The 26,916-nt window shown below is 43.1% G+C and overlaps 1 protein-coding gene across 1 annotated transcript in view; it reads left to right on the plus strand.

Moving 5' to 3' along the window:
- Nucleotides 1–26,916, plus strand: part of LOC126263476 (probable cytochrome P450 6a14) — a 148,705-nt gene that overhangs the window by 77,449 nt on the left and 44,340 nt on the right. Inside the window, exon 6 of the mRNA XM_049960570.1 lies at nucleotides 17,240–17,502. Coding sequence (XP_049816527.1) covers nucleotides 17,240–17,502 — 263 coding nt within the window. The remainder of the gene's footprint in view (nucleotides 1–17,239; nucleotides 17,503–26,916) is intronic.

Below are 26,916 nucleotides of genomic sequence, written 5' to 3' on the forward strand. Positions count from 1 at the left end.
AGTGAATCAGTCTGGCCCTATTTACCCCCCCCCCCCTTAGGGGCTGAATGTCCAAAAACCAGTGAAATACGTGTTTTTTTTAAAATTTCTAACAGAGAAGGCAGATGCAAATTTTCCTAGATTTAGCTTCAAAACCGCTTGCATAATGAAATATTTTCATGAGACCTTCATCCACTAACTCCCCTCCCCCCCTTGCGTGTTGCATTTACACAAACAGTGAAACAATATCTTTATTTCTAGCTAAGAAATGGAATTTTCACGGATTTAGCTTAAAAAATGCTTTGAAAATGAAATATTAAATAAAACGTTTCATCCCTATTTCAACCCGCCAGGGATCGAATTTCCAAAGTATGGTGAAATGTATATTTCTTTAGAGAAAAGCCAAGTACAAACTTTTATAGATTTATCTTTAAAAACGAGTGAGTGCTTAAATATTTCCAAAATACTTTCATTCCTTATTTCACCGCCATAGGGGTCGAATTAAAAATAAAAAGAACAGTGACATATGTTTCTTTATTTCTAACAGAGAACCCAAATACAAATTTTCATAGATTTACCTTCAAAAATACTAGCGTAATGAAATATTTCTAAAATACTTTCATCCTTAATTCACCCCCATAAGGGTTCAACTTTCATAACCATTTTTTTACTTGCTACTGAGAAGCCAGGTTCAAATATTCGTAGATTTAGCTTTAAAAATGCTTTCATAATGAAATATTTTTATCCCTTATTCCACCCACTTTGGGGTTGAAAGCCGGCCGCTGTGGCCGAGCGGTTCTAGGCGCTTCCGTCCGGAACCGCGCTGCTGCTACGGTCGCAGGTTCGAATCCTGCCTCGGGCATGGATGTGTGTGATGTCCTTAGATTAGTTAGGTTTAAGTAGTTCTAAGTCTAGCGGACTGATCACCTCATATGTTAAGTGCCATAGTGCTTAGAGCCATTTGAGTCATTCGGGATTGAAAAGAACACCGAAACACTTATTACAGCTAAAAGGATTACTCATTTCCTTTAGTAGACATAACTGTGCCCCTGCGACTATGAGTCGCTTCAATTTCTTTCTTAATTCTACACAACACTACACTAACACATGGTTCTATGTGGCACAGACAATCACGCTTATTTAATGCGACAATGCCCGATTTCGAGACGTTATCCTCTGGTAGTTTCTCTGATTTTTCCCGTTTCTACTTGACGCTGAGACTTCTACCCTTTCTCTGAGCTCGCTACACACCTTCGTTGCATTCCCTGTTGTAGGCCCTGTTCGCATGCACTTACAACACATTTTTTGCCCTCGTACATGCTCCACAGTTATCCTGCAGGTCACACTATGGGTATTTTCAAGCATGCAATCCATCGGTCCCCCAGCAGTGCGCTGGGATCAATATCAGCCGCTTCCATTAACCACGTTTCACATTACGCGTCTGTGAGATGCTTCTTATTACACTGATAACAAAAATTTGTTAACTCTATGCCATCAGTACTCGGGCTCTCCCTTCTGGCTTATTCCTTCGACTTTTACTGGCAATATGCCCTCGCATTCCACTCGTAAGACACTTGAGATCTTTTAGACATCTGGATGGTTTTACATTCTCGGCGACAAGCTCAACTTTTGTTAACGGGACGAGTCCCCTATTTTTCGTCGAGAAAAATGCACATTCTTCTTGTAGTGTAAGTTATAATGCTTGCGGTAGTTCAGTCACATCACTTCGGCTTCATACAATCGTTTGTACTTTACCATTACTTACAAGGAACACTTAAGTGGGGGGTCGTAAGTTAGTAAGGCTCATTTCCATGTGTTAACAATTATGACAGGAAAAATATTAACTGCTAATGAATCACCTTGTGCATCAGGAGGGAGACAGAAACTGGAGGGTGCAGAGATCAACCTTCTATAGGATGCGTGTATTACACTTCACAAAATGAACGTCGTCGACATTCAAGAAATGTTCAGAACCAATCATTAACTTGCTCCATGTACACCGAATGAAAAATGGCGCGCCACAGTTATCACAAAAGCTCGCAGCATCAAGATCGAAAGCGAACTCCTTGGGAGTTATAAACCGTGCAGAACATTCAACTATGTGCTCTTAAAGAATGCATATAGAATAACATTGGTGTAATGGGATGATGAGAACTGATGGAACGTGATGGCATGCGACCGAATGCGAAACAATCACGTGGAACTTATCATAAAACCGGGTATAGCTTAAGGCGTAACTGCAAATAGTGCAATAATATGTTTTATATGCACAGAAAGAACAAATATCCAGAGGTGGAATTTGTCCAGTGGTTTCAGGTGGTATGAACTGGGATCTCGCACACTTATCAGTAGGGATAGAATGCTCTAAATGAGTATATTTTTATACAAAGACCAGGAATCACGCAAAAGCAAGTTTTTTTGACCAGTTATTGGCTGAAAGCAGTGCTCATACTGTGGTTATAATTCTCTTATGCCCGTGCCGCAAATATCCCCTACTACCCCTGCAGGATCACACACATGAGAGAGATTCGTAGGAGGTAGAGCCCCTCCGACTTCTAGCAGCGCAATACATAACTTCCACGTCAATTAACAATCCAGATTAACAGTCGACTTAACTGTATCCGAATGCGTGAGGGCACTGATGTTAGTTGATCTTGATACAACTCTCTTGGGACCTCTAACTTCCAGAGTTCCCTTCATACGCATTTCCTCTTCAAATCCCGTTTGATCGGAGTTGAAAACAAATTCCTCACTGAACGGTTTGATAGGTTTGTTTATCTCATGTACAAATTTTCGGGCCGATCCCATAGTTTGTTGTGCTTCGTCAGTTACTTACTGAACTATGGGATGAGTTTATCTCATCTACAAATTTTCGGGTCGATTCCGCAGTTTGCGTGCATCGTCAAGTGGATTCTTTATTTGAAATTTCGTTATCTTACGTTTTCCAGTTGTTTAGCACTGTTTGCAGATATGGAACCATCCACTGTTTCCCTTGTTGTTGTTGTTGTCTTCAGTCCTGAGACTGGTTTGATGCAGCTCTCCCTGCTACTCTATCCTGTGCAAGCTTCTTCATCTCCCAGTACGTACTGCAGCCTACATCCTTCTGAAACGGCTTAGTGTATTCGTCTCTTGGTCTCCCTCTACGATTTTTACCCTCCACGCTGCCCTCCAAAGCTGAATTGGTGATCCCTTGATGCCTCAGAACATGTACTACCAACCGATCCCTTCTTCTAGTCAAGTTGTGCCACAAACTTCTCTTCTCCCCAATTCTATTCAATACAAATACTTTCAAAAACGACTTCCTGACGCTTAAATCTATACTCGATGTTAACAAATTTCTCTTCTTCAGAAACGCTTTCCTTGCCATTGCCAGTCTACATTTTATATCCTCTCTACTTCGACCATAGTTAGTTATTTTGCTCCATAAATAGCAAAACTCCTTTACTACTTTAAGTGTCTCATTTCATAATCTAATTCCCTCAGCATCACCCGACTTAATTCAAGTACATTCCATTATCGTCGTTTTGCTTTTGTTGATGTTCATCTTATACCCTCCTTTCAAGACACTGTCGATTCCGTTCAGCTGCTCTTCCAAGTCCTTTGCTGTCTCTGACAGAATTACAAAGTCATCGGCGAACCTCAAAGTTTTTATTTCTTCTCCATGGATTTTAATACCTACTCCAAAATTTTCTTTTGTTTCCTTTACTGCTTGCTCAATATACAGATTGAATAACATCGGGGATAGGGTACAACCCAGTCTCACTCCCTTCCCAACCTCTGCTTCCCTTTCATGTCCCTCGACTCTTATAACTGCCATCTGGTTTCTGTACAGATTGTAAATAGCCTTTCGCTCCCTGTATTTTCCCCTGCCACCTTCAGAATTTGAAGGAGGGTATTCCAGTGAACATTGTCAAAAGCTTTCTCTAAGTCTACAAATGCGAGAAACGTAAGTTTGCCTTTCCTTAATCTTTCTTCTAAGATAAATCGTAAGGTCAGTATTGCCTCACGTGTTCCAACATTTCTTCCCTTGAAATCACTGTAATCTATGCCGCGCACTTTGATGTGCATAACGTGGTACGTCACTGAGATGCACGTCCTGTAAATTGTATCGAGCATCCTTGAGACGCGCAAACACCAATTTTAATGACAAATCCGCTTTTCCCCCCCTTGAACATCTGTAGTTTTTCTTATGCACAAAACGGTCATGTTGCTGAGGACTAATTCGGAATCCGTTTACAAGTTTTTTTTAATCATGCCGCGCATCTTCTTCCATGCGCGTAATTATGCCTAGTACCGCTCCTTGGATAACAAGTGTTCTTCACTACCTTTTGACCGGAGACTGGATTTGTGGCGCCCTGTCCGACAAGGATGATGAACTGCATGGCTTGACACCTGCTTCAATACAGCTTTCATTTGTTAAGCACGTTATCGTCATCACTGTACTCCCTACGTACATGGTCCGCACAGTCGAGCGAATACGACACCGGACATTCCACTGACTCATCTCGCAGAAACGCTAACATTCATCTGCCACTTCTTTCTCACCATCTGAAATTCCTTGGGTCCGTTTCTGACGAAATGTCTAATTAGGCCACTATTGTTGTAGATATAATGCAATGTTTGCTTTTTTATTATTGCTATTGCTCTTCTTTCTATCAACTCCACTACCTCTGTAGCACTGTAGTGAGTTACACGTCGATTAAGCAGCTCAAATATGCGCCGCAGCCTCATGCTGTTCTCACTACAGTAGAGTCTCGATAGTTCGAGGTGAACGGGACCGGAACCACCTCGAACTATCGAAAACTCGGACTATCGAAATTTAAATGGGAAAAAGAAATATTGTTGTTGTTGTGGTCTTCAGTCCTGAGACTGGTTTGATGCAGCTCTCCATGCTACCCTATCCTGTGCAAGCTTCTTCATCTCCCAGTACTTACTGCAACCTACATCCTTCTGAATCTGCTTAGTGTATTGATCTCTTGGTCTCCCTCTACGATTTTTACTCTCCACGCTGCCCTCCAAGGCTAAATTTGTGATTCCTTGATGCCTCAAAGCATGTCCTACCAACCGATCCCTTCTTCTAGTCAAGTTGTGCCACAAACTTCTCTTCTCCCCAATCCTATTCAATACCTCCTCATTAGTTACGTGATCTACCCACCTTATCTTCAGCATTCTTCTGTAGCACCACATTTCGAAAGCTTCTATTCTCTTCTTCTCCAAACTAGTTATCGTCCATGTTTCACTTCCATACATGGCTACACTCCATACAAATACTTTCAGAAGCGACTTCCTGACACTTAAATCTATACTCGATGTTAACAAATTTTTCTTCTTCAGAAAGGATTTCCTTGCCATTGCCAGTCTACATTTTATATCCTCTCTACTTCGACCATCATCAGTTATTTTACTCCCTAAATAGCAAAACTCCTTTACTACTTTAAGTGTCTCATTTCCTAATCTAATTGCCTCAGCATCACCCGATTTAATTTGACTACATTCCATTATCCTCGTTTTGCTTTTGTTGATGTTCATCTTATATCCTCCTTTCAAGACACTGTCCATTCCGTTCAACAGCTCTTCCAAGTCCTTTGCTGTCTCTGACAGAATTACAATGTCATCGGCGGACCTCAAAGTTTTTACTTCTTCTCCATGAATTTTAATCCCTACTCCGAATTTTTCTTTTGTTTCCTTTACTGCTTCCTCAATATACAGATTGAATAACATCGGGGAGAGGCTACAACCCTGTCTCACTCCCTTCCCAACCACAGCTTCCCTTTCGTGCCCCTCGACTCTTATAACTGCCATTTGGTTTCTGTACAAATTGTAAATAGCCTTTCGCTCCCTGTATATTTTACCCCTACCACCTTCAGAATTTGAAAGAGAGTATTCCAGTCAACATTGTCAAAAGCTTTCTCTAAGTCTACAAATGCTAGAAACGTAGGTTTGCCTTTTCTTAATCTTTCTTCTAAGATAAGTCGTAAGGTTAGTATTGCCTCACGTGTTCCAACATTTCTACGGAATCCAAACTGATCTTCCCCGAGGTTGGCTTCTACCAGTTTTTCCATTCGTCTGTAAAGAATTCGCGTTAGTATTTTGCAGCTGTGACTTATTAAACTGATGGTTCGGTAATTTTCACATCTGTCTGATGTTGTAAGTAATACAGGTCAAAATATGAACTTTTATTTCAATAAAGTATTTACGCGCACATTTGCATCGGCAGAATAACAATAATTATTTATTTAGATAAATAATAGTGAAGTGTCTTTTGTTTGGCGAAGCTGCAACGTTTCCTCTCGGCAATGTCACGCCACCGTCTCAGGAGCAGTAGGTCATTTGGTGTCGCCTCAAGCTGTTGTTCCACGTAGCATATGGCGGCCTCGAGAGCAGCGTAGCCATCGGTGTGACTCATCATCGGTGCAGCCTCTGCCTCGTCATCCTCGTCACTCCCACACTGCGATGGAATGTTAACAATGTCAATTATAGGAGAGTCTGTCACTTCCAACTGTTCGTCCGAATTTAACCACTCACCTACTTCCACCTCTTCTGCATCTTCACACTCTGGCAATCTTCTGATTAAATTACACAATGGTTGATCGTCCTCATCTGCTAAATCTTCAGTTTCTGTGTCTGGCGTACTGTAGAATTTTCCTCCATGACTTAGAAATTGTGTCTGACTTTATTTCGCTCCAAGATTCGCTAATCCAATACACGACGTCCTTCAAAGTCACTTTCTTAGAAGCTCCTACAATGCTTACGTTGTCTTCGGAATGCAGGACTGACTGTAGCAATCGCCGTCGATACTTTTTTTTAGTCATCCCAGAACGCCCTAATCCACGGACTGAATGAGACAGGTAACGGCCGTCGAGGCTCGGATTATTGGAAACTCGTACTGTCGAGACTCGTACTAACGAGACTCTACTGTATATGATACCTCCAGTCCCGCCGTCTGTTGCCATTAGCAACCAATTTTGTTGTTGCCTGGTAGACAATACGTGGGGCGTCGAATGCGTAAACACCATTGGCCTTTCCGATCTCGCACTCAAGGCGTTCCTTGTTAGCCTTTCTATGAAACAAGCTCTACTTAGGGAGACACTAACTGACTCAGCTGCCCCTTTCAAACTTCCCTTCCAAAACTTCGTAACGACGACTTCTCTGAAATCTCTTTGTATTTCATCAATTCTGTTTGCCCATATTTTAAACTGTTCTCGTTGCACTTGTGCGTCTTCGAAAAACTTATATGTGTAATTATCAGGACCTTCTTAACCCATTATTGCTCGAGTTTTTTCTCTGTTTTATTTTGGGTAAACATTTAAAATGAACTTAAAATAAATTGTTTGAGATATCTTTACTGTAATTGATGATTTTTCACCAGCTTTTGGCAAAAAACCAGGAATGAGAGGGGTCCCGGAAGTGAAAAAGAAACATAATTTTTTGAATATGATTGATTTATTTAGCAAAACAAAAGCTTTAGTACAAATATTGATTGCAACATTCATCTAACAGTTAATTCTTAAAATGGTAGTCTTTCAAACAATGCTCATGGAGAGTTATTTTACATTTTTCACATGCATCTCTGGCATTTTTTTGCAAAGAGCACATCTTCCTTGCTTGAGTGCATTTGAAATCCAGTGGCCAACGCTGTAAAAGCATACTGTGTCGACAGTCCTCTTTAGTAATTCTTTTGATGTCTTTGGTCTTCCTCCTGACGTTGGTGGTCTGCCGTATTTCTGCAAATATGTTTGTACGATGTTCCTTCTTAATGAGAGGCTGTCAACATTCTGATTATTCTTATTTATCCTGTAAAGCTGCCACGCGTTTTGCATTGACACATCAATACATAAAATAAATATTGGGCGCCACCATTTCTTTGATAGTACAGACGTCCGATAGTACGAAATATTTTCACCCATCCTGTCTACGCCGCCCATGAAACGGTTATATGCTTGGACTATGTTAGACTGTTTAACTACTTTCTTTTCTTCTTCTTCTTCTTTTTTTCCAACCTAGGACCATCTACAGGCCTCTCTAATGCGGTGAACATGGTCGCATGGTGATAAGACGTGAACTGGTCGGTTGTCATTCCAAACAGGTATCACTGGTCCAGAATGTTTTCCTCTTGTATAGTCGAAGCTACCGCGAGGGGACTTCGCTATTTCTTTTGGATCATCTATATGGCACTTACGTATTCTATTGCTCATTATTGTACCCGTGAATCCTATTCCATTTTCTCTCAGTGTTTTGGCCAAATTAATTGAGGAAAAAAGCAGTCGGAGTAGATTTTGTATGAAGCTAGTGGTAACTCTTCGACTGGTTTCAGAACCACATGATCACCTAAGCTATAGTTTTTCAGCCGTTCAGTACCTTTTACGCTGTAGGGAAAAAATTGTACAAGATACCGAAGAGGCTCACAGAGGCACCAAATCTTGAAGCCGAAACTTATGGACTTACTCTTGAGAAACTGCTTTCCTTGGTACCATACGCTCGTCAACTGAAAGACGTTCCGCTAATTGAGCGTGAGACAAAAAGCGATCATTGAGAAGCTTTATTAGGGTAGATATTTTACCAGATATGTCATTTGAAGATATTTTTAATTTATCAGCACAGTGAATGAACCGTTTTATTGTTTCAAATCTGTTGCGCCTCATTGCTGAACTGACAAATGCATTGTATGTCTATGTTGACTTCCCACAGCATTCTCCATGCATTTCGTCACACGAAATTTCAAAACTGTGGTCACCTTTCTGGGATGCACGTAGGGTAGTCATTCCCCGAAGGTTACTCAATACACCATCGTCAAAAAAGAGTTCAAAGGACTCAGAAGGACTGGAGCGGATATCTTTTCCTTGCAATGGAGTAAACTGATCTAAATTGGGAGTAATGTCAGCTTTCTCCCAATCATAAGAAGCGATCCCCTGAGCTCCGCTGAATACTACTTCCATTATTACTAGAATGAGGTTCTAATTCATATGAAGCACTTCTATCCATATACTTTGTTGTGTCCCATCCGATGACTTTTGCAGCTGAAAGTTGTCGACCAGACAAAGTATCAACAGTGCCGCATGTTTCTTCACCTCCACTGTCTTCTTCTGTCTCCCATCCATGGTCCGGAGTATCAATGTATATATTGGCTTCTGTACAGTCTTCATCTTCCTCCAAAGTGACTAAGATTTCAGCAGCAGTGAGAGATCTGAATAAATATATATATGATCAAGTTTGCAGATGTGTGACTAACAAAGACCATATGTGCATGGTGTTCCCATTTGGGAACACCCAAATATTTACGAAGCTTACTAATAAACAAATAAAGTTATTATAATTAATTTAGTATGGAACACTTCCTTACAGTTCTAAGATATTAAGAAAAACGAAAAGAGATTAGGAAAAAACTACATTACTGTACAATACTTACATTTTGATAGACATAGTGCGAACTAAAATGACTGCTAACTTTGTAAACACTCAACAATCATCAGACAACAATGAGGTTCAATCCTAAGCACTTAGAAAGAACAGACTCCAAACCAGCGTTCTAAAAAGAAACTCGCGCCTTAAAAACCATTACATTGCTCGTAATAAATAAAGACTATAAAAATATTGTTTCCAGTTGGGAACACCGGGCAAAAATTTTACCACGAGTATCTGTCCTTATCCGCATTTGCAATCTGGACCTCGCGTGTCAGATATTTTTGGCTTTACAATTAAAAAAAGTTCGTGTTACTACAGATTCTCTTGGCCACATGGAGAATCAAAATCTTCGGTAATTTCCCTCAGATCCCCCTCTTAATACCTCAAAAGATTTTGCTATTATACAGGGCGTTCCATTTATTTGACGACTGCACGCACGGCGCAGTAGATGGCGGGCAGCGAGCGTTCCGTTGCCTAGCGAATCACCCGTCTACTGCGGCAGTACCAAATTTAAAATATATGCAAATAAATTTTGTATTCACCCATGTCATGCAAGGAGATGCTCGAACTGGATACCGTTGTTCTTTACGCATTTCTGATATCTGCCCAAGGAATTATCCATCACATGATGTAATTCAGTTTAAGAAATTGAATTAATTGACCGGCAGGTATTGTCCTTGAGTCCTTTTAACGCGTGCAGGTTTGTCGTGTACAACGTTATCCTTTCGTTCTCCCCACGAATAATCGCACGGAGTTAAATCGGGACTGCGGGCAGGCCATACACTGTTGCTAATGACTTTGTCACGGAACACATCTTGAATTGCATGTAAACAAACATTGGAAGTAAGGGCCCTTGCCGAATCCTGTTGATAACACGTTAGCTTTGCTCTACTTCACTTCATTAAAAAAATGGTTGCAAAATGTTTTGTACATATGTTTCACTGTTAGCTATGTCATTAAAAAATACTGGGTTTATTTTTCTGACACCACTAACTGCGCACCACACTTCCATTTTCTGATCGTGAAGGCGTTCCTTTATGAAGCGGAATAGGCCTCGTCTGAGAGCAGAATGAAGTAAAGATCTATATCAACGCCCTGCATTTGTTTCAGTACCTATTCGCAAAACCCAACCCTGCGTGTGGAATCACCAGATTTAAGATCCAGGAATACTGTTGCTTTGTAGGGCCTTAGCACAAGTAACAGCAGCTCTTCGTATACAGATGCAAGAAATTTGCATTTTCTGTCAAAGCCGTCTTAACAGATTCCTTAAGATAATTTACTAGACAAACACAAACCATCCCGTAAGATCATCGGATAAGTGGAACACCCTGTACACGACATTTGCTGAGCACTTACTCTGTGACTTCCATGTCGAACTTACTTCACTAGTAGGAGCCCTTTCGAACAGATAAAATATTCTTACAAGTTTAAGTTTTTACTTTGCCTTCTTGCTGTGTCACAAGGGACGAGTCGAACTGAGTTGGACAGAGAAGCGTTGTGCTTCACGCTGCGTTGCGTCGACTCCCTCACGTGCTATTGCTGTTGCAAAACTCGAGCCCCCGATCTCGTACCTTGGGACACGTGGCTGCGTTGTCAACACGCCGCTCTTCCCGGCCAGAAGACATCTCGGGTGCCTCTTCGGAACAGTGCCTGCCACTACCGACATCTAAAATTTTTACTGGCTTCTGCTGCCCCAGCCTCCGTTATTCAGAAATTTGCGAGTCGCCACAACGTCCTCCAGGTGCTACAGTCTCTGTAGCAGAATATATCAATTATTACGCACATTCAGCGCACACCTGGCACCAAACAATTATTTACGTCGCATACAGAACGTGGGTTTTGCGAGGCAATGGGCGACGGGGGTTCGTTCTAAATGATGTTCAGTCGGTCCACCGAAATAAGAGGAATACTTGACAAATGCCTCCAAGCACTATGGGACTTAACATCTGAGGTCATCAGTCCCCTAGACTTAAAACAACCTAAATCTAACTAACCTAGGGACATCACACACATCCATGCCTGAGGCAGGATTCGAACCTGCGAACGTAGCAGCAGCGCGGTCCGGACTGAAGTGCCTAGAACCGCTCGGCCACATCGGGCGGCGGAATACTTGACTGTCAGAGTAAAAGTCCTGAGGTGGATGTATGGAAATGGAGGATAATGACGTGAATAAGAGACTCAGAAGATACATTTAGCTTCTGTGTTTATTTCCGACTACCATTTTACAGAACTGACTTTCCTATCTGAGATGTCTCTACACTAGTAGTCAAGTACCAGTTTAATAAGTCACAGCTGCAAAATACTAACGCGATTTCTTTACAGACGAATGGAAAAACTGGTCGAAACCGACCTCGGGGAAGATTACTTTGGATTCCGTAGAAATATTGGAACACGTGAGGCAATACTGATCCTATGGCTTATCTTAGAAGCTAGATTAAGGAAAGGCAAACCCACCTTTCTAGCATTTGTAGACTTAGAGAAAGCTTTTGACAATGTTGACTGGAATACCCTTTTTCAAATTCTGAAGGTGGCAGAGGTAAAATACAGGGAGCGAAAGGCTATTTACAATTTGTACAGAAACCAGATGGCAGTTATAAGAGTCGAGGGACATGAAAGGGAAACAGGAAGCAGTGGTTGGGAAGGGAGTGAGACAGGGTTGTAGCCTCTCCCCAATGTTATTCAATCTGTATATTGAGCAAGCAGTAAAAGAAACAAACGAAAATTTCGGAGTAGGTATTAAAATCCATGAAGAAGAAACAAAAACTTTAAGGTTCGCCGATGACATTGTAATTCTGTCACAGACAGCAAAAGACTTGGAAGAGCAGTTGAACGGAATGGATAATGTCTTGTAAGGAGGATGTAAGATGAACGTCAACAAAAGCAAAACGAGTATAATGGAATGTAGTCGAATTAAGTCGGGTGATGCTGAGGGAATTAGATTAGAAAATGAGACGCTTAAAGTAGTAAAGGAGTTTTGCTATTTAGGGAGCAAAATAACTGATGATGGTCGAAGTAGAGAGGATATTAAATGTAGACTGGCAATGGCAAGGAAAACGTTTCTGAAGAAGAGAAATTTGTTAACATCGAGTATAGGTTTAAGTGTCAGGAAAGCGTTTCTGAAAGTATTTGTATGGAGTGTAGCCATGTATGGACGTGACACATGAACGATAAGTAGTTTGGACAAGAAGAGAATAGAAGCTTTCGAAATGTGGTGCTACAGAAGAATGCTGAAGATTAGATGGGTAGAGGAGGTATTGAATAGAACTGGGGAGGAGTTTGTGGCACAACTTGACTAGAAGAAGGGATCGGTTGGTAGGACATGTTCTGAGGCATCAAGGGATCACCAATTTAGCACTGGATGGCAGTGTGGAGGGTAAAAGTCGTAGAGGTAGACCAAGAGATGAAGACACTAAGCAGTTTCAGAAGAATGTGAGCTGCAGTAGGTACTGGGAGATGAAGCAGCTTGCACAGGATAGAGTAGCATGGAGAGCTGCATCAAACCAGTCTCAGGACCGAAGACCACAACAACAACAATAGTCAAGTGCTTTCACAGAGACAGTTGCTGTTTATCGCCGTTCTGTCTGCTTAGTGAAACCCTCGTATAAACCTAAGACCAGCAGAGCCCTTACAGCTGACTTCTTCCCTGCGACTTTACACGATCAATCTGGCTGCGTCCGTCCGCGGCTGCTTCTCGCATCGGCCGGCCAGGGTGGCCGAGCGGTTCTAGGCGCTACAGTCTGGAACTGCGCGACCGCTACGGTCGCAGGTGCGAATCGTGCCTCGGGCATGGATGTGTGTGATGTCCTTAGGTTAGTTAGGTTTAAGTAGTTATAAGTTCTAGGGGACTGATGACCTTAGCAGTTAAGTCCCATAGTGCTCAGAGCCATTTGAACCATTTTTTCTCGCATCGAACTCGTACTACCTACTGCTTGACCACACACTTTTCTCTATTACTGAACGCGCAGCTCTCGAGTTTTATCCCGATTTCCCCTTCAGCCAGCCGGCCGCGGTGGTCTAGCGGTTCTGGCGCTGCAATCCGGAACCACGGGACTGCTACGGTCGCAGGTTCGAATCCTGCCTCGGGCATGGGTGTGTGTGATGTCCTTAGGTTAGTTAGGTTTAAGTAGTTCTAAGTTCTAGGGGACTTATGACCTAAGACGTTGAGTCCCATAGTGCTCAGAGCCATTTGAACCATTTTTTTTCCCCTTCAGCCCTGAGATAGTGCTGAGGGCTTCACAAGGCGTTATTGGCTGCTCTGATGTGTTACTCCTCAGACATTTTGCATTTGCTGAGTGGAGGGGACAGGAAACCGTTACCCATAAGATATCGATGTACATCCGAAGCCTTTCATTCACCTTTCATGATGTAGCGCGTTCCCCACCAGAAGCCGTCTGTCTTTCTCTCTCCCAGCTTCTCCTCTATCTCAATTCTTGCCCATTATCTAACCCTTTTCTTAATAAATTCTGGCGCTTAACATATCTATGTATCAGTTAAGGTACTTGCTGCATCAATTCCCTCTTCTATTTCAAAGGGCTTCTCTTGTTTCGCCCTTGTGACCCTGTGGCGGCATAACATTTCACAGACCACTTGTCTCATCTGTGGCTGTTTCTGCTACACTCACTCTCTGGAAATGAGCGTACGGCATTGTGGGCCGGGAGTCCCCCATTCGGGGAAGCTCGGCCGCCGAGGGCAAGTACTTATTGCATTCGACGCCACATTGGGCGACTTCCGCGTCAGGGATCAAATGATGATGAGGACAACACAGCACCCAGTCCCTGAGTGGAGAAAATCTCCTGCCCCAGCCGGGAATCGAACCCAGGCCCCTTGGCGTGGCATTCCGCCGCGCTGACCACATTTTTTTTTTTTTTTGGGTTTTGGTCCTTTTGTCCTCTGTTGATCGTTGGGGACGTCACATGACATCCGTGAAAATTAGTTTGTTGATCCTTCCATTGAGTTTTTATTACAGAGGCCAACCAGCTCTCTGACCGAACACGCTGAGGTACCATGCCGGTGCCACTCAGCTAACGGGGGCGGACACTCACTCTCTGTCTTTAGTCAACATCAGTATTCTTTCTAAAACTTGTTGTTTCGCTATGGACACGACACCCGCGTATACATATCGATACTGCCACACTTGTCACACCCATTCTGTCCCATCCACCTTTTACGTTGATGTTACTTTGTAATAGTGACCTTCGTGAACCATGTAAGCTAAAGTTTCTCAATATTACAACACGAAAAATCACTAGCGTGATTGAAGTGAATTCACACTGCAGATTAGGTACCAAACAATATGCAGCCAGGGCTGTAGAACTATAAACGAATTTTGTGTGGTATGAAGCACCGATTTGCCACAATTACGTCGCATGGACCGAAACACTGTCTGGACATGTTTCTGGTGAGAGTCCCCCCTATGTAGTTAATACGCGAGTGTACGTAATGACGATGGTTGGTAGACGGAGAACCATGGCGAATAAGTTGCCTAGCAGCTATGTCAGCGACGTATCGATAGGTCACATGTCAGGCGAATGTGAAGACTAGGGAAGCAGTATGTCTTTCCAGATACGTAGTTGTTGTCTAATTTAAATATTACCTAATTTAAATATTACCTTTTGACAGGTCTATTTGCAAGTGGAACAGAAAAGGAAATGACTAGTAGTGACACGGGGTACCCTTCGCCACGCACCGTATGGTGGCTTGCGAAGTATACGTGTAGATGTATATGTGAATCGTAACATTGTAGTTATGTACAGGGTGGCCAGGAACAGTCTGAAAGTTTGTGAAGGTGTTTCAGGGGTAGGCTATGCTGAGAAATAACTGTTAAGAAAGGAAATCGATAAGTTGCGCCGTTTTCGCGTTAATTAGCATTGAAGTCAGCCAATCAGGCCGCAGAGCTAGAAAATTCAAGTGGCCAAACGCCTTATCCATTTGCTTTCTTAAAAACGAGCAAGAAAGCCAAAGGCAGATCAGTCTCGTGCACTGTCATCTACATTATGCGAACAATAAACACTAGTTGTGCATTGAAGCGCGAAAGAAACGGGTATAGGCATGCATATTCAAATACAGAGATATATAAGGCCGGCCAGGGTGGACGAGCGGTTCTAGGCGCTTCAGTCTGGACCGCTACGGTCGCAGATTGGAATCCTGCCTCGTGCATGGATGTGTGTGATGTCCTTAGGTTCGTTAGGTTCAAGTAGTTCTAAGTTCTAGTGGATTGATGACCTCAGATTTTAAGTCCCATAGTGCTCAGAGCCATTTGAACCATTTGAGTAATATGTAAACAGGCACAATACGGCGCTGCGATCGATAAAGACTATGCAAGACCAAGTGTCTCGCGCAGTCGTTAGATTGGTTACTGCTGCTACAATGGCGGTTACCAAGATTTATAGGATTTTCAATGTTGTGTTATAGTCGGCGCACGAGCGATGGGACACGACATCTCCGAGGTAACGATGAAGAGGGGGATTTTCTCCAACGACCGTGTCAGTAGTGTATCGCGAATATCAGGAATCCGACAAAACATCAGATCTCCGACATCGCTGCGGCCGGGAAAAGATCCTGCAAGAAAGGGATCAACGACGATTGAAGACAATCGTTCAACGTGACAGAAGTGTAACGCTTTCGCAAATTGCTGCAGATTTCAGTGCTGAGCTATAAACAAGTGTTAGCGTCCTAACCATTCAACGAAACATCATCGGTATGGGCTTTAGGAGCAGAAGGCTCGTTCGTGTACCCTTGGTGATTGCACGAACAATGCTTTACGCCTCCCTCGGGCCCTTCAACACTGACATTGGACTGTTGGTGAGTGGAAGTATGTTGCCTGGTCGGACGAGTATCTTTTCAAATTGTATCGAGCGGATAGGCATGTACGGGTTTGGAGACAACCTCATGAATCCATGGACCCTGCATGTTATCAGGGGACTGTTCAAGCCGGTGGAGGCTCTGTAAGGATGTAGGGCGCGTGCAGTTGGAAGCCTGATACATCTAAATATGACTGACAGGTGATTCCTGTCCGGTTACCTGGATCGATTCATGTTCATTGTACATTCCGACGGACTTGGGCAATTCCAGAGGGATTGGACTAATATGGGAAGCCTGATACATCTAAATATGACTCTGACAGGTGATTCCTGTCGGTTACCTGGATCCATTCATGTTCATTGTACATTCCGACGGACTTGGGCAATTCCAGAGGGATTGGACTAATATGGGAAGCCTGATACATCTAAATATGACTCTGACAGGTGATTCCTGTGCGGTTACCTGGATCCATTCATGTTCATTGTACATTCCGACGGACTTGGGCAATTCCAGAGGGACAATGCTACACCACACAGGTGCAGAACTGCTACAAAATGGCTCCAGGAACACTCTTCTGAGTTGAAATACTTCCACTGGCCACCAAACTCCTCAGACATGAACATTATTGGGAGTATCTGGGATGCCTTGCAACGTGCTGTTCAGAAGAGCCCTTCACCCCTTGCGCTCTTACGAATTTAGGGACAGCTCTGCAGGATTCATTGTGCCAATTCTCTCCATCACTACTTCAGACATTAGCCATGTTGGGGCACTTCTGCGTGCTCGCGGAGGCTCTACACGATATTAGACATTTGTACCAGTTTCTTTGGCTCTTCAGTGTATATGGCGGGGCATTTGAATTTGTGCGTGAAAGAACCTGATTGGCTATCTTCAATGCTAATTAGCTCGGAAAATGCGCGACTTATCGAATTTTTTTCTTGAGAATTATTTTTCAGCACAACCTACCCTGCAACACTCTTGAAAGTTTTTCAAACTGTTTCTGGCCACCTTGTGTATAGGGGAGGAACTTTTCTAACCACTAGTCACTTCTTGCTTCCAGACGATGCAGGACTGTGGGCGCGAACTCGTGGAGGTGCTGCAGGAGCCAGCGAAGAGGGGCGAGATTCTGGAGATGCGGGAGATAGCCGCCAGGTTCACCACCGACGTCATCTCCTCCGTCGGTTTTGGAGTCGAGTGCCATGCTCAACGGAATCCAGACACAGAATTTCGCCAGTGGGGACGAAAAATATTCGAACCTACGTTGAAAACGAGGATTTCAAGTCTCATGTACAGGTTCTTTCCAGCTGTTGCTAAGGCACTACAGTAAGTTCTATATTTGTGCATTTACTCTTTAAATCTCACAGTCTAAGCATATAAGAGAGAAAAGATCTGTTTATCCCTTGAGCCTTCACGCAAAAATTTACGTGTTCTTTTTTTCCCCGCGCTGTTCGAGAGTGGAGCGGGATAGAAATGGTGTTAAAGTGGTTCAGTGCACTCTCTACCAGGCATTTAAGTGTGAATTGCAGAGTGTTAGTGTAGATGTAGGTGTACATCTACATCTACATTTATACTCCGCAAGCCATCCAACGGTGTGTGGCTGAGGGCACTTTACGTGCCACTGTCATTACCTCCCTTTCCTGTTGCACTCGCGTATGGTTCGCGAGAAGAACGACTGCCGGAAAGAATCCGTGCGCGCTCCAATCTCTCTAATTTTACGTTCGTGACCTCATCGGGAGGTACAAGTAGGGGGAAGCAATATATTCGATACCTCATCCAGAAACGCACCCTCTCGGAACCTGGACAGAAAGCCACACCGCGATGCAGAGCGCCTCTATTGCAGAGTCTGCCACTTGAGTTTGCTAAACATCTCCGTAACGCTATCACGCTTACCAAATAACCCTGTGACGAAACGCGCCGCTCTTCTTTGGATCTTCTCTATCTCCTCTGGGAACCCGACCTGGTACGGATCCCACAATGATGAGCAATACTCAAGTATAGGCCGAACGATTGTTTTGTAAGCCACCTCCCTTGTTGATGGACTACATTTTCTAAGGACTCTCCCAATGAATCTCAACCTGGCACCCGCCTTACCAACAATTAATTTTATACGATCATTCCACTTCAAATCGTTCCGTACGCATACTCCCAGATATTTTACAGAAGTAACTGCGACCAGTGTTTCTTCCGCTATATTATAATCATAAAGGATCCTTCTTTCTATGTATTCGCAATATATTACATTTGTCTATGTTAAGGGTCAGTTGCCACTTCCTGCACCAAGTGCCTATCCGCTGCAGATCATCCTGCATTTCGCTACAATTTTCTAATGCTGCAACTTCTCTGTATATTACAGCATCATCCGCGAAAAGCCGCATGGATCAGCCAACACTATCTACTAGGTCATTTATACATATTGTGAAAAGCAGTGGTCCCATAACACTCCCCTGTGGTACGCCAGAGGTTACTTTAACATCTGTAGACGTCTCTTCATTGAGAACAACATGCTATGTTCTGTTTGCTAAAACCTCTTCGATCCAGCCACACAGCTGGTCTGGTATTCCGTAGGCTCTTACTTTGTTTCTCAGGCGACAGTGCGGAACTGTATCGAACGCCTTCCGGAAGTAAAGTCGTGCACTCTAGCTTGATAATGACCTCAGGTCGGCGAGGAATAGTCCATTCTTGAAGTATGGCACATGGAGGTGAAACCACTCATTGGTGAATAGAAATCATCGAGTTTCCAAATTTCGGGAATGTTAACTGGCGTCTTTCCGCCTCTGTTCCAGATAGGCCCCGGCGTTTTCTATGAGATTAAGATCTGGTGATTTAGTGTGACAGTCGAAGTACGAAAGGTGCCTGAGAGTTCGTCAACGCTGGAACATATGTGTGCAGACCTTAGAATGTGGCTGTTGTCATGATTGAAGGCCTGAGTGTCCACAGTGTGCCCATCATGAAGACGTATAAGAAAGGACAACAATTGGTCAGCGACAATTTTGAAGTAAAATACCCGCTTCATAGACATGGTAATCTACGTGGGTCCAAATAATGGTCAGAAAAACACCCACCACCTCTGGCCTGAACCACACTCTCCACACATTGCCAGTTAAACGCCTCATTGGCCCGTCACTGTATCTGACAGCTTGCATCATTTAATCTCTGCTATCTTGGCCCTTCGGAGCTCGAAAGCCCGTCATAATGCATGGACCTAGACGACAGCCGCTAGGCGGTTCGTAACATTCACAAGCCGCTGCTGTCGCCACCTCAGCGCTAGGCGTCTGTCATGCTCCACAGGGCCATGCTAGAAAGCTAGCAGCACTGCGGCCCAGATCTCAGTCGTCTTCCGGCTGTGCTCTCGTTACTCTTCGTTACGTTCAACACTGTTTTGGTTCCTCATTTTGCTACGTCTCGGCTCTCAGATTGGTTGACTCTCTACATCTACATCTACATCTACATCCATACTCCGCAAACCACCTGACGGTGTGTGGCGGAGGGTACGTTGAATACCTCTATCGGTTCTCCCTTCTATTACAGTCTGGTATTGTTCGTGGAAAGAAGGATTGTCGGTATGCCTCTGTGTGGGCTCTAACCTCTCTGATTTTATCCTCATGGTCTCTTCGCGAGATATACGTAGGAGGGAGCAATATACTGTTGGACTCCTCGGTGAAGGTATGTTCTCTAAACTTCAACAAAAGCCCGTACCGAGCTACTGAGCGTCTCTCCTGCAGAGTCTTCCACTGGAGTTTATCTACCATCTCCGTAACGCTTTCGCGGTTACTAAATGATCCTGTAACGAAGCGCACTGCTCTCTGTTGGATCTTCTCTATCTCTTCTATCAACCCTATCTGTTACGGATCCCACACTTCTGAGCAGTATTCAAGCAGTGGGCGAACAAGCGTACTGTAACCTACTTCCTTTGTTTTCGGATTGCATTTCCTTAGGATTATTCCAATGAATCTCAGTCTGCTTTACCGACGATCAGCTTTATATGATCATTCCATTTTAAATCACTCCTAATGCGTACTCCCAGATAATTTATGGAATTAACTGCTTCCAGTTGCTGACCTGCTATATTGTAGCTAAATGATAAGGGATCTTTCTTTCTATGTATTCGCAGCACATTACACTTGTCTATATTGAGATTCTATTGCCATTCCCTGCACCATGCGTCTATTCGCTGCAGATCCTCCTGCATTTCAGCACAATTTTCCATTGTTACAACCTCTCGATATACCACAGCATCATCCGCAAAAAGCCTCAGTGAACTTCCGATGTTATCCACAAGGTAATTTATGTACATTGTGAATAGCTACGGTCCTACGACACTCCCCTGCGGCACACCTGAAATCACTCTTACTTCGGAAGACTTCTCTCCATTGAGAATGACATGCTGCGTTCTGTTATCTAGGAACTCTTCAATCCAATCACACAATTGGTCTGATAGTCCATATGCTCTTACTTTGTTCATTAAACGACTGTGGGGAACTGTATCGAACGCCTTGCGGAAGTCAAGAAACACGGCATCTACCTGGGAACCCGTGTCTATGGCCCTCTGTATCTCGTGGACGAGTAGTGCGAGCTGGGTTTCACACGATTGTCTTTTTCCAAACCCATGTCGATTCCTACAGAGTAGATTTCTAGTCTCCAGAAAAGTCATTATACTCGAACATAATACGTGTTCCAAAATTCTACAATTGATCGACATTAGAGATATAGGTCTATAGTTCTGCGCATCTGTTCCACGCCCCTTCTTGAAAACGGGGATGACCTGTGCCCTTTTCCAATCCTCTGGAACGCCACACTCTTCTAGAGACCTACGGTACACCGCTGCAAGAAGGGGGGCAAGTTCCTTCGCGTACTCTATGTAAAATCGAACTGGTATCCTATCAGTTCCAGCGGCCTTTCCTCTTTTGAGCGATTTTAATTGTTTCTCTATCCCTCTGTCGTCTATTTCGATATCTACCATTTTGTCATCAGTGTGAGAATCTAGAGAAGGAACTGCAGTGCAGTCTCTGGACTTGTCATTCTGCCTTATAGTTTGCGTTGTCCGTCCACTGTGATGTTGTCTTTCCGTGTTTATCGGCGACTCACCGCAAACGCCCTTGGCTGGTCGGGCAGAGTCTCCTATGACTGGCCACAAAGAAAAAGTCTAACAATGTCTCACGGACGCAAAACGCGTGCAACTCTCGGAACAGCAACAGTTGCTCCTTCAGCAGCAGTTGAAACAGCAGTTCAAACAGCAGATGCAGTAGCAAAGCGTCTTCTTATGTCAGGAAATTCAGCTTTACCAGGATTCACAATCCATGGAGGCTGCTGTCGCTTCCCAGTGTGTGTCGCCCACCCGCGTTTCGGCCGTTTGACGTCACCAATTGAGATTGGGACAGTATTTGCAGCGGCTGAAACAGCACTTCGCCAGGTTTTTGGGTTTCTGATGACGCTCTCCAGTGATAGCTTTTCCTTTTTTGGGCTTCCCCAGAGACGTTTTTCTTACTAAAGAAGTTGGCTTACTTTTCACTTTACTTTTACTTTACATGTGGCAAGGGCCTTATCGTCCATACGCCTGCTCTATGAGCCTCTTCCTCTCCTGCCTATCCAACGCACTGTTTGTCCAGTTGCCGCTGCTGTTCATCCTCATTGTGTCCTACCGAATGTTATCCCGCCATCTGATTCTGGGTCTCCCTCTTCTTCTCGTTCGATCTATTGTTCTGCTGAATGCCATTCTAGGTAGTCCATTCTCTGTCATTTTTGCTATATGGCCTGCCCAATTCAAACTTCTCCTCTTGAGCACTTCGACGATGTTACGGTGTTTGTACAGCCCTCTTTATTCTTCATTTCTTCTTATTCTCCGTTCCATGTTATTTTCGTCGCATACAGGTCCAAAAATTTTCCTTAGTACTTTTCTTTCAAATATTAACAGTTTTTCTTCATCTTTCTTTCTAAATATTAATGTTTCACATCCATATAACATCACAGGTACAATGGTCGATTGATATAAGCGGATTTTGAAGTGATCTTTTTCTTAGAATTTTGATGAAACTAAAAGTGTCTTGTTTGCAGTTGATAAACGGGCATCTATTTCTATATCTGTTCTGTTTTTATTACTAAAAATTACTAAAAATACTTCCTAGGTACTTGAAGTCCTCAACAGTCTTGAAACTGAATACATCTGCAGTCAGAGGTGCATCTTTTCTGGTTTTCTTACTTACGGGCAGGTATTCTGTCTTTCCTTCATTAACATGTAATCCTATTTTCTCAGCAATTTTGTAGTAATTTTGCATCATTCTGATTAATTCTCTTTTGGAACTCCTTATTAGTGCTACATCATCTGCATAGGCAAGTCTTGTAATGTTCACATCCTGTAGCTGGCTCCCTTGTGGACTGGTTTTAGAAAATTCTCTATCAATCTTCTCTAGGACAAGGTTAAATAAAATAGGTGAAATGGCATCCCCTTGCCTCAGTCCAGTGTACACCTTAAAATCTTCAGTTTATCCTACCGGTGTCTTTACGCGACATAAAGTTTCATCGATACACATTTTAACTAATCTGACTGATTTTGATGGTATTTTAAATTCCTTCATTATATTTAGGAGTGTCTGTCGGTGTATGGTATCATAGGCCTTTTTAAAATCTACGAATAATATGTGGACATCTACATTGAATTCCCACGCCTTCTCAGTTACTTGTCTTAGGGTGAATAAATGATCTAATGTGGATCTGTTTCTGCGGAAACCGCATTGGTAGTCCCCAATCAGTTCTTCTGTTATTGGTATCAACCTGTTTTAATAGGCAGTTTGATAAGATTCTGTAGGTGACATCCAGTAAGACAATTCCTCTGTAGTTATCACAAACTAGTGGATCATTCTTCTTAAATATGGGGCACACAATTGCAGTTTTCCAATCTGCAGGAATGGTTTCCATCTCCCAAATTGTTTCTATTAACGCCTGTATTTCTAATTCCAGTTGTGGGCCTCCATTCTTTAATAACTCAGCGTATATCTTGTCCTCGCCAAAAGCCTTGTTATTCTTTAATTTCTTTATTGCTTGCTGTATTTCGTTTACTGATGGGGTAGTAACTGTATCAGCTGTATCAATTGTATTAGGTTCTTCCAATTTGAAGTAAGAGTGTGGGTCATTGTAGTTGAGAAGTTGTGAAAAGTATGTCTTCCATCTGTTTTGTATGTCACTTTTGTTGGTCAATATTTTCCCATACTGATCCTTTATAAACTGTTCCCTTTTATTGAATTTACCAAAGGATTTTTTTTATATTTTGATACATCTGCCTTGTCCTGTGATGTTGGAAATCATCCTCTGCTTCTCTGGCTCCCCTCTCAAATCAGGTTGCACTCACATTCGAGTAGATATGTTCGTTACTGTAGAAATATTTTACGCAAAGATTCTATGTCATCGCATTGCGCCTTGTTTTGCATCAATACCACAAGCAACCGATACCGCTCGTGGGTGACGCATTTGCAGGGACTTATTGCACTTGCGCAAATCCGTCTTGCAAAACCTCTCGTATGGATCCGCAGTGCAGCCCTCAAGCTGGCCAATCCTCTTTTGGATTATATTTTGAAAATCTAACAATTTTTCGAGAGTAAATGAACGCCTTGTGGCTCGTCACCAGGTATCAGCAGTTCAACCTCCATTAGTAGGACGGAATTCTCGTAAGTTCTTTTACCGTGGGCGTCGTCGTGATTTGTCACTTTCGGACGTGTCAGTGTCCTATGAGCACAACGTGTCGAAATACGCTGTGTGGTCTCCCATCTAGTCCCGACTGCTTCACAATGCAGCAACTGCGCACTGCCCAGATCGCTGTGCACACTGTATCCATTGGGGAAAGGATGGGCATCTCAAAACAGTCTGCTGCCATGCACTGGTAGAGTCGGACCCCACTCCACACTTCCATCAATCGATGGTGCATGAACTCCACGCTGTTGTTCCCCAGGGCAATTCCCCCCCTCCCCCCCCCCCATCATCAAGTTGTTTATTCATCTCACGATTGAAAATCAGGACATTCATTTACAAGTAGACATGGGAGTGACGGCAACTATGGCAGCATACAAGAAGGTTACTCAGACGATAATGTTGTTTGCTGTCAATAGTCCCTCAGCTGGCAATATTTTCAGTATGGATGCCTTCTTGCTGTTTTGTTTCTTCATCGTGGATGAGGTTCAGGTCGTCTCAGGCACGGTTCCTTTCCAGAAACTTGACGACCTATGTGTCTCTGTTAGAATCGGGTTGGGATAGGCCACCAATTTTGAGTCCCGTTTCTGTCAGGCATGTCCACTTCTTGTCTCCCTATAGATGGTGGTTATGCTCAAAGTCGATCGCTTTCTTGACGCTGGGGTAATTGAACCTGTCAAAACTAGAGTCTGGGCCACACCCCTGGCAGTGGTTCGGAAACCAAATGTCCCTCCAGCTCTTTGGAGATTTTTGATAAACAATCAATTTCCCGCCCCACTTGGAAACTTACCGCATAACACGTCTGGAGGATCTCCTCACAGAGCTTGTCGGTGGTGAATCTTTTTCCAAGCTAGACCCTGCTGTTGTTTATTAACAGATACCACTGGATCAGGAATCGCGACACATTATAATCACAATACACCCTTTGGCTTGTACAGCTATAACCGTTGGCTCTTTGGAATCTCTTATCCTCCGGTAATCTTACAGAGATACATGGAATGGTTAACCGTGTCCATTCTTGCTTGTAATGATTACCTATTTGCTTTAATAATTATGGGTACTATGTGCCAAGACCACCTGCGCAAACTCTGCACCCTCTGTACCATGTAATGTGATGTAGGGCTCAAGTTCCGCCAACACAACTTTCAAGAGAAAGTGCAATACCTTGGACACTTTCTCAACAAAGATGGGATTCACCCTACTGACTGCACTGTTGCAGCTGTTGACTTTCTCCCACATCCCCAAAAACCAATAGGAGCTGACAGAATTTTTGGATCAACTGAATTATTCATGTAAGTTCCCCCAACAAGCAGCATGTATTAAGCACCCATTGAACCAGTTATGGAAGAAGGGCGTTCAGTTCTGGCGGTCGGCTTCCTATGAGTACGCTTTCACCCAGTTGAAGCACGTGTTGTGCTTGGCGCCCTGCCTTAAATCCTTTTCTGCATCACATACCCTAGTTTTGGGTGCTGATGCTCCCCCCCCCCCCCCCCCCTGTGGCATTATTGCTTTCTTGGAGCCCCACAACGATTATGGTACACAGCGATTCATCTCCTATGCATTGAAAAGTCTGACGCCTTCTCAACGAAATACTAACAGATCGATAAAGATGGCCTTGTCGTTCGTCTTTATCATTAATAAATTCCATGTGTACTGATATGTCTGCGTAAGCAGAAGAAACTAACGATCAAAGTCCGAAAACAATTTATTGGACTGTCCAATTAACCAACAGAAAGTATCCAAGTATAACACCAACACAAAACAGTGATCCGTCTTCGAATCACAACTACATACAAGAATACTATAGAAAACAACTGAAATAATTTCCTACTAGTTTCGGCCAGAGTTCTCCTATATACCAAGCCCAATCCAGAGATCAACGAGAAGATCCAAGCCGGGCTCCCGGGGCGGCAGCTACCCACGTCTGCTGGCGGCTGATGAACTGCCGATGTGCGGCCGAGCGCTTGCCTTTATAGCGCTTCGGCGGATGAGTACCTCGGAACTATTTTCCATCACGTGGTTTGAAGTGTGAAAATAGTTCCGGGATCTGCAGCGACCTCTTCCTTATGTTTATGTGGGCTGGTAGTGGCCCCTGGTGACCGCTGGTGTCTTTGCTGTGTTGTTGTTGTTGTTGTTGTTGTTGTTGTGGCCATTCATCAATATTGCCTGTCGGTTGTGTAGTGCTACGGTGTGCCTTCGAAGCGGGCAACCCGCGGATGCAGGCTATCAGTTTGGTTGCTGATACTCTAGGCGCCGTGATATCTGGTGGAGAAGGCCACAGCACATACCATTATGGGATTACGTTTGCCCTAATTACTGACCACAGAGTGTTGTTAGCGCTCTTTGAGTCACACTCTTGGCTTCCATAGCTGACAGCTGAAAGACAACAGCATTGGGCTCTTTTCTTGAGTTCTTATAATTATACCATTAACCCTGCTGTTCTGTTCACTTTTACTTGACATATATACTGTTCGGGTCAATATGACCCGACATATCAAAATGCTTTAGAAACATAAATTTTGGTACAGTTTTAGCTATCGACATTGTTGTTCTATTCCAGTACCTTGTTAGTAATAATAATAATAATAATAATAATAATAATAATGGTAATAATAATAATAATAACAATGCATACAACTTTATTGAGGGATATTTTTCATTTAAATATGCACATAAATTTGAAACAACAGACAGTTTCCATTACAGGCATTCAACTTAGAAAGCACTACAGTTTTTCCATACTTCTATTCTTATTGTTGACAGTTTAGACGTAAGTATTGACATTTTCTAACAACAGACAGTTGTCATTACAGATATTCATCTTAGAGCACACTACAGTACAGAACACACTACAGTTTTTTTATTACATTCCAACATAGAAAGCACTACAACTTTAGAATCCTCTCTTCTTACTGATTGTAGTTTAGGCACAAGTATTCACATAAATTTGAAACAACAGAATTTTCAATACAATCATCTTATAAAATACTACAGTTCTTTTCTTACTGCTTGCACTGTGGACACAAGTAGGTTACATGTTTCTTGCAAATATGTTTACTA

Source organism: Schistocerca nitens, chromosome 6, assembly GCF_023898315.1.
Source record: "Schistocerca nitens isolate TAMUIC-IGC-003100 chromosome 6, iqSchNite1.1, whole genome shotgun sequence".
Classification (NCBI taxonomy): Eukaryota; Metazoa; Arthropoda; class Insecta; order Orthoptera; family Acrididae; genus Schistocerca; species Schistocerca nitens.